We start from the raw sequence: 8856 nt of genomic DNA, 5'->3' as shown, positions 1-8856 counted from the left end.
TATTTTATGACATATTTTATTTATGTGACATTTTGTGCTGCATGAATGGTACTATATTATTATTAGTATTATTATTATATTAGTAATTATAACGGTAACCTTTATGCGTTATGTACTGTCTCTGCCAGCTAGTCCAGCTGAACTTTGGCCAGTAGGGGGCAGAAAAGACTCGGACAGCAGTGAGCAGGTACGGCAGGGCTTCCTGTCATGGTGGGCTGGACATGACCCGAGCTTGTACAAGACTGACAGCGACCCTTCAACTGGTCCCAGTCGACACCGCTCAACCCTGGTTCGCCACCGAAGCGCCTACTGTCTGTTCCTGTAAGTGGTCTGATTCTGCTTTCAATTCAGCTAGAAAAGCCCAGACCAAAAAAACCCAGTTTTTTGTCAAAAACTTAAAAAAAAAAAATCCTTAAACTGTCTTACTGACATGGCCAGACCGTCACACGCTTGCCTCGGACTTTTTGCCCTGGTCGGGAGCATCAAATGTGCAGAAAGCAGTAGCGGTGCCCATCCTGACCCGGAAACGTGTTCCGTCCTCATCGACAAGTGATTCTGAAGTGATTCTGTCGAGGTTATTCGGTTTAACCGGAGTTTGCATTCTTCTGATCATTGTGTGTGATGGTGAGTGATGGTAAATCTCCACCCTAAAACCCCGTCTCCCCGCACACGGGGGTTTCTTCTCTGTCAATCAGGAGGTGTGCACGCCAAGTCGGAACCTCGAGCCCTTGGGCCACCCGTCCAAGGCCCCTCAAGCCCCACGTCAGGTTTCTTCTTTATCGCCGCGGTGGAGAGTGGACGAGCGGGAAATGGCTTTTGGGGACGCAGCTCTGGTGCCCTGCCAGGGTTATATAAAGCACACCGGGGGCCATTTCCAGAGAAAACGCTGCCTGTGGTGCAGACGAAAGACTAGATGAAAAGAAACAGGATGTCGGAGGCAGAGTGAACCCTTTAAATTTCCATTTTATTTTCAGTACCTACTGTGACACATTCGCTTACTCAGCCATTTCTTTTTCAGGAGGTCACTTTGTTTACTGACGGGTGGCATAATAGTCCCATTTTACAAAGGCCAAGATTTTGAAATGAACACAAACCAAGCAAAGTGGGGGGAGAATAATGCCGCTTAGATAAAACTGTAACAGAGTTCTACACACGGGTTGCCCCCTGCTGGCTCTAATTCTAAAATTATACAAATATATCTATATATACAGCACAGGCCAAAAGTGTGGACACCTTCTCATTCAACGTGTTTTCTTTATCTTCATGACCATTTACGTTGGTAGAATCTCACTGAAGGCACCAAAACTATGAATGAACACATGTGGAGTTCTGTACTTAACAAAAAGTGGAGACCTGACCTCCACAGTCACCGGACCTGAACCCAGTCCAGATGGTTTGGGGTGAGCTGGACCCCAACAAGTGCTAAACACCTCTGGGAACTCCTTCAAGACTGTTGGAGAAGCATTTCAGGTGACGACCTCTTGAAGCTCATCGAGAGAATGCCAAGAGTGTGCAAAGCAGTAATCAGAGCAAAGAAACTAGAATATAAAACATGTTTTCACTTATTTCACCATTTTTTGTTAAGTCCATAACTCCACATGTGTTCATTCATAGTTCTGATGCCTTCAGTGAGAATCTACCAACGTAAATGGTCACGAAAAGAAAGAAAACACGTCGAATGAGAAGGTGTCCAGACTTTTGGCCTGTACTGTGTGTGTGTGTATATATATACATACATACATATATATATATGTATGTATGTGTGTATATATATATATTTCTGTCTGTGTCTGGCTTGAAGTGTAAAAATACAATTTTGCTGTGACTCTGCAAGTTAGGTGAAAAAAAGGTCAAATATGAACTAAACTGGTGAGTCAGAAATTTCATGTACTCATATATTTCTGAGCATTTTGAGTGCACAAACTTGGGCGGGGCCCATTCTGTTCATCAGAAAATTCCCGTCCCGGCCTGTAGGGGGCAGCGGAGATACGCAGCATGTCCCTCACACCTTTTAATTCGTTCATGTCCCTTCTGAACAAGCTGCGGAGGACAGTGAGATCGATGCATAAAAAGAACACCGTCGCACCGCTCCACTTTTGCACCAGGCTCAATACAACCGGTCGCCAGTAAAAGCAGCCGTTTATTTTTTAAAAATGCACACATCACTGATCAGTTCAAGTTGGACGTACCGGTGGGTGTGATGCGCTCTGTGGTGTGGGTGGGCGGGGCGTCCTGGACAGGATACGTCAGGGTGGAGCGGCACAGCTGGGCTGCAGTGCGTGCTTATGATTTGACGGTTATGGATACGGCATGTTCGGAGCGTGCGAGGACTCGGGAGGAAAAAAGATGTAAACACTGCGAGACTGCCTGAGAATGGCGTCTGATGGCGCTAATTGACTTCTTCAGTGTGGCTTTTGGAATGTTTGGAATGGTAATGTTTTCATGCGGCGTGTGCAGAAGTGCACCCTCTGCCATGTGCACAACAGCGTCCCGAGCAACTTGCATTTAACGCCGGCGAGTTCAGTCCCACGGGGGCCACGTATGGTGAGGTGCGTTGCTACTGGACCACCGAACCACCTCTTCTCAAAACTAAATTACAACAACAACAGCAACATTTATTTCTTATTCAGCCCAAAATCCCATACAGTACGTCTCAATGGGCTTTGACAGGCCCTACAGTTGACACCCAACACACTTGAGCTCTTCTGCGCACAAGGAAAAACTAAAAAAAAACTAAAAAAGACAGGAAGAGACGTTGTGAAGGAGTGATACAGAGAGGGACGTCCTTCCATGGTAGAGTGAGCCTGCAGGTGGTGTCAGCGCAGGGTTTGGGATTGTCCAATAGGAAAAAAGGACTATAATTGTAGAGGTGGAGAAGTCCAAGATGTAGTCCAGTGTCTTGGTGTACAGGGCCAAGCTGAGCAAAGCACCGTCCCCACACACTGCTCCCCGGGCGCCTGTCATGGCCGGCCACTGCTCACCAAGGGTGATGGGTTAAATGCAGAGGACAAATTTCACTGTGTGCACCGTGTGCTGTGCATCACAAGTGACAATCACTTCAATCACTTCATGTTCCCGTGTCCGTTATGATGCTACTGGTCCAGTACGTGATCCCGCAGTGTAACGACAGGTCCGGGATTATGGGAGCGCGGAACCGAGATATATAGGTACAAATCGGGCCCGTGAAAGGTGGTTATTTATATTTGGGGCATTTCTCGGTGCTACTCCGAGGGCATTTGTAACGGCTAACTCCCATTCAGGCCCAGAACAGAGGTCTAGTGCATTCTAATGACCGTGGCACTCACTGGCCGAGTAGGCCGTCCCTTTAGACATGAAAGGCCCTTTTCTCTGTGTGGGTTCGCGGCTCGGAGGGGAGATTTGAAAGGGCGGCGCGGCCTGCCTAGCAACGCCTCATTCCAGAAACCGTGGGTCCCCCACTCCCGCCTCACCCCCGTCTGACCCAAACTCTCCCTTCATTCGTAATTGATTGGGTTAATATAAACCCTGCGTGAATGCGCCCACACTCCCGGTCCTTGCACGCACACACACACACACACACACACACATTAACACACACACTCACACGCACGCACACGAAGTCTATTGATGCGCGGGATTTTCTAGTATACCGGGTGTAGCCGAGTCCTGTAAGTCTGTAAACGTCTGGTGGTGGCGGGCCGGGGCGTGTCAGCGGAGTTTATTTGGGTGCGAGCGCGGGAGACAAGCGTCCGTAAATATTTCAGCCGAGGGACGGATATTGGACACGACGGCGGGACTTTCACTCGGCTCTGTATCGTTTTTAAAAAATCTTTTTTTTTTTAACATTTACCAGACGTCCTTATCCAGAGCGACTTACAGTCAGTAGTGACAGGGACAGTCCCCCCCTGGAGACACTCAGGGTTAAGTGTCTTGCTCAGGGACACGATGGTAGTAAGTGGGGTTTGAACCTGGGTCTCCTGGTTCATAGGCGAGTATGTTACACGCTAGGCTACTACCACCCCTTTTTTAAAGTGCATGGTGTTGTTTAGGTACATATGGAACAATCATCTTATTTTAAAATTTTCTCAAACGTTTTTGACTCGTTTGTGCTGAAAATACAGAATTTCAAATAAATCCTCTAACACGCAAGAAAAAATGCCCTACAAGGGACCTCAAGCCAGTCAAAATTTCTGCATTCAAACCCCCCCCAAAAATAATAATTTTGGAGGTCTAATGTACAAATTTTTTCATGCACACGTTAAAAATCCACCAAACCGCACGTCTGTCCCGTCCTCGCGCCGTCTACTTATTCCTTTATTTCCCGCCCCTCCCCCGTCCTTCACACTTCCCAGGTTTCACATATTCATTCCCGCTGACCTCGGCCTGGCCTTCCGGAACACGCCGCCATTTAATGTCTTATCGCGGCCGGCCCACAAAGGCCGCTAGCGCCGCTATGCTTTAACGCGGCCGAGGCCCGGCTCCGGGATTGCGCCTTTGATTGACACCTCACCTGACCAGGTGGACGTGCCGATAGTGCGAATGTGGTTTCCGCGGAAGGAACTCCAAAAACGGGCGAAATAAATAAGTAAACACAGAGAAGAAAGGAGGCCGGACGTGCGATTTGCTGAAAAACGGGGGGATGCGTTCGCCGTCGACAATTTACTCCAAGTTTGATCAAAGTCGGCTCGGAATTCGTCTCCCGCTTTAATGTCCGACCCCGGGAGGAGCTGGGGTGGGGGCCTCGGGTTCGGCTGATTTACGGTTTAGCGGATTGAAAAAAAAAAAGTATAAATCACTTTTCAAAAAACGCCATTTTCGGCACCAAAGTGCACGAAACTGCAGACGTTTTCATTCCCGTATTTCCAAACGCGCCTAATTAGGGGTTCCACGGGTCGCCGCTCTGCTTATTTCCCCATTCCGAGGGCGGGGACACAAATATTGGAACCCAGACCAACCAGTCACCTTCATTTCGATTGTCCTCGCGGGACATGTCCCCAGCGGGGTGGCCGGGTGGCAGGCAGAGGCCGCCACAATGGCAAAGGGGCGACCCTACAAATTTGGGGTTTGTGGGTTTATTGGCCGCGGGACGCCCCTCCACGTCTCATCTCTTGCCAGGCCGGTGGAGCCTCGGCTTGGTGGCCCGTGGCCCCTTCCACAGGTCTCGAAATGTCGCGCCCGCCACCGTAACTACGAGGTTCTGCGACGTTCTGCGACGTCTGGAGCTCCGGGGGTTTCCAGATAACTCAGATGTCGGGTTGAGTTGGAAAAAATAAGGCCGCGGTTCCGGAGAAGTGAACTACCGCGGAAATCCTGCAGAGGTCGTCGTTGCTCGACAATTATGAAGCGGCGAGTGGAAAAAGAATATCGGCGCTTTACCGGAGTTCAAACTTCAATATACAGTACATATAACTAATATATGTCATTGTCTATCTCAAATTATTAGTCGTGTTGAAAATTCCGATACATTTAGCGTATTAGAGAAATATATATATGTATATATAATAAAAAAAAAAAAACTTAAGAGAAACACCCCGAATGTTTCATTTGATTTATTACACAAAATATAATCTTTGCACAAATTTCTCTCTCTCTCTCTCTCTTTTTGTTTTTTCTTTTACAAATAGTTCTGAACGAGCGAATAAAAAAGAAAAGAAAAAGAAAGACAGAAAAAAAAACCCAATACGAGGTGAAACACACACACAAACACACACACACACACACACACACACACACACACGCGTAAAGGAAAGGGCGTTTATAATGGGACAGGTTACTTATATATATATATATATATATGACACCGTGGGCTGGTTTATACGTTTATTTCGTGTTAAATAGGTTCGCTTTAGGAGATGCTCTTCAGGACCCGCTGCGTCGTTTCGTGGTGGGACCTGCTTTTCGAACGAGAAGAACAAGATTCAGTTAGAACACATGGCTGGGAAGGTCAAGGTAAATCATTTTATAATACGTAAATCGTCCTTTAAAATGTGAACAGTTGAAGGAAAACGTGTACGTTACCTGTCGTGCACTGATGGGAAAGGTGACCTTAGGACCGACGTTCTCGATTCGGCCCTCTGAGCGTCTTCGTGGTCTAAAAATAATAATAAGAAAAACTTTTCAGAAATCAGCTGCTTTTTAAAAAATTCATAGCAGCTTTTTTTGGGGAGGTTTGAAGATCTGTTGCTTTTTTTTTATTTGATTTTCAATGTGATTTTGGAATTAATAGCATAGATTTTTTTGGAGATCTGTGGCTTTTCTTTAATTTAATTTTCACTGTGCTTTTGGAATCAAAAGCAGATTTTTTGGGGGAGGTTTGGAGATCTGTTGATTTTTAAAAATTAAATTTCACTGTGAATTCGGATTTAATAGCAGCTTGTTTTTTGGAGATCTGTTGCTTTTTTTATTTAATTTTCACTGTGAATTCGGATTTAATAGCAGCTTGTTTTTTGGAGATCTGTTGCTTTTTAAAAATTAAATTTCACTGTGAATTCGGATTTAATAGCAGCTTGTTTTTTGGAGATCTGTTGCATTTTTTTTTAGTTAATTTTCACTGTGATTTTGGAATTAATAGCAGCTTGGTTTCTTTTTTGGAGAGGTTTTGGAGATCTAGACGCGCTGGCCGTACCGTGTCGCGGCGGACTGCAGCCGCCCGACGAGCTGTCGCTGTCCCCGTCCGGGCCCGAGTGGCCCGAGTGGCCCGCCGGCGACCTCCTCTCCAGGGGACCTCCGTGGTGCGCCTCCAGCAGCGAGCGCACGTTGGACACCCCGAGGAAGGCGGCGCTGGCCCACGTCTGCAGCTTGCCGATCTGGCAGGTGTATATTCCGTGCGTGGGGAGGAAGGCCGGGTGGGGGGCTTTCTGGGTGCTGTCGGGGCTGGTCGCCGTCTCTGCGAGGGACCAGATTTTGGGTTTGGCGCTGGAGCCGTCGGGGGAGGCCGCGCCCCCGCCTTTCACGACCTGCGGCTCTTTGTCGTCGTCGCCTTGGAGGCTAAATGTCCGTTTTGGTTCCAGGTTCTCGTCGTCTGCGTGGTCGCCGGGGGTCGCCTTCCCGCGAGGTTTGCCCTGGTCCCCGCCGGCCTCGTCGACGCTCTCCAGGTCGATCTCCTCGTCGTCCTCGTTCTTGTCGCCCTCCTCCTCGTTGTCGCTGTCAAATATCCGACCGTCCCGGTCCTCGGCGCTGCGTCCCCACGTCACCTTGTTCTCCTTCTTGAGCCTCCGGCGCGCGTTGGCGAACCAGGTGGACACCTGCGTGAGGGTCATCTTGGTGATGATGGCCAGCATGATCTTCTCGCCCTTGGTGGGGTACGGGTTCTTCTTGTGCTCCTGCAGCCAGGCCTTCAGGGTGCTGGTGGTCTCCCGCGTGGCGCTCTTGGCCCGGGACGGGTCGCCGTACTGGTACTGGCCGTAGGGGTAGAATCCGGGGGGTGCGGGGACGAAGCCCGAAGAGTGGGCGCCGGGGGGGTCTTTCAGCTCATACTGCGTCCCCTGGAACGAGCAAAAGCATTTTCGACATTCCTTCACAAATCTTCTCAAACACGATAATAAAGTTTTACAACGGCAACCACCAACGTTTAATACTTCATATCGCTTTAATTAATGTAACTTTATTAAAGTTTCTCAACATACCGTGTCGTTGATTTTCTAGTTTCGAATCGTATAACGCTCGACTCGAATTATACTTATTGCTTGTAAAATTCATAGAATTTTGGACGATTTTTTAAATATAAAAAATATATATATATTAAGGAGACACGGCAGATAAAAAAAAATGTTAATGGAACCGTTTAAATGACCGTAAACATTTGACAAAAACCGAACCGAGTCCCGAACCGAGTCCCGAACCGACTCTCACCATGTGCGTGAGCAGCGCCAGCTCGGCGCTGTTGTAGGGCAGGAAGGCGCTGTAGTTCCCGGCGCTCCACGGGTTCGGGTACATGCCCAGCACCGGCGTGACGGCCGCGGCGGCCGGCGGGTTCGCGGCGCCCTCGGAGCCCCCGCCGCGCACCCCGGCCCGGTCCCCGCCGAACGCCTCCTGGGGGGCGCCGAGGAACTGCGGGTAGCCCAGCTGCTGCGGGAAAGACATGTCCGCGTCCCGTGAAGAGTCCGTCCGTCCGTCCGTCCGTCGGTTCGGGACGCGCTCCGCTGCTGCGTCCGCCGTCGGCGCTCCGCGCGATTTGAAGTTGACGGACGTGATTGGCAGCTACTTAAAGCGCGAGGCCCCTCCTTTGCCGGGCGCGCGCGCCCGCGTGCCCGCGAGAGGGGAGGGCGGAGTCAGGCCGAGAAAATGTTTATTTTCAGCTAATAATAATAATGACGGGAAAAAAACAAACAAACACTCACCGGCTTATAATAATCGTAATGCAACGGCGTCTGAATGATAATGAATAATAATTCTAATTGAAAATGAAGACCTGCTGAATAGGGGGCTTACACCTTAAGCGTGTCAAATATGCAACATTTAGGTTAATTAATATTAAAAAATTGACAAAAAGTAATATTTTTGAACATACATCACCAAAAACCACGACAAATGGTGAAAAAATTACATTTTTATTACATTATTTTTAAATTTATATATGTATAATATTTATTCGGGGGATGAAAACTTGTAGGTGGATAAGTCGTGGAAAAGTTGACGTTATGCTTATAACAAGCCTCTCTCTCTCTCTCTCTCTCTCACACACACACACACACACTTCATTAGAAAGAGACTGCATAACATCCAGCAGGGAAACAGACGATCCCGTTTATGGTAATTTGGCCATTAGCATCACACAGGTTGTCCCGTGATAAGGTGACAGGTTAATGAAATGCTCCTTTCTGTGGAGCCATTTGATCCCTCTGAGAGGTTGTGATAAGCAGCCGACCAGAGAAACCT

General features: G+C 48.4%; 1 protein-coding gene across 2 annotated transcripts; it reads right to left on the bottom strand.

Annotated features, from left to right (window-relative positions):
• Nucleotides 1-5513: 5513 nt before the first annotated feature.
• On the bottom strand, nucleotides 5514-8310 carry irx1b (iroquois homeobox 1b). 2 transcript variants are annotated; one of them, XM_028964155.1, is made up of 4 exons: nucleotides 7831-8310; nucleotides 6605-7463; nucleotides 5998-6070; nucleotides 5514-5873 (listed from the first exon to the last, which is right to left on the bottom strand). In XM_028964155.1, exons 1-4 carry the CDS (start codon nucleotides 8059-8061, stop codon nucleotides 5825-5827), a joined length of 1212 nt encoding a protein of 403 aa, XP_028819988.1. In that variant the 5' UTR covers nucleotides 8062-8310; the 3' UTR covers nucleotides 5514-5824. The 2 variants fall into 2 exon arrangements, with proteins under 2 accessions (XP_028819988.1, XP_028819989.1); XM_028964156.1 differs by having other exon boundaries at nucleotides 5514-5870; nucleotides 7831-8306.
• Nucleotides 8311-8856: the final 546 nt, after the last annotated feature.

This window comes from Denticeps clupeoides, chromosome 20 (genome assembly GCF_900700375.1).
Source record: "Denticeps clupeoides chromosome 20, fDenClu1.1, whole genome shotgun sequence".
In the NCBI taxonomy this organism is placed as follows: Eukaryota; Metazoa; Chordata; class Actinopteri; order Clupeiformes; family Denticipitidae; genus Denticeps; species Denticeps clupeoides.
The sequence above is the reverse complement of the archived record's forward strand: the minus strand, read 5'-3'. Positions and strand labels throughout refer to the sequence as shown.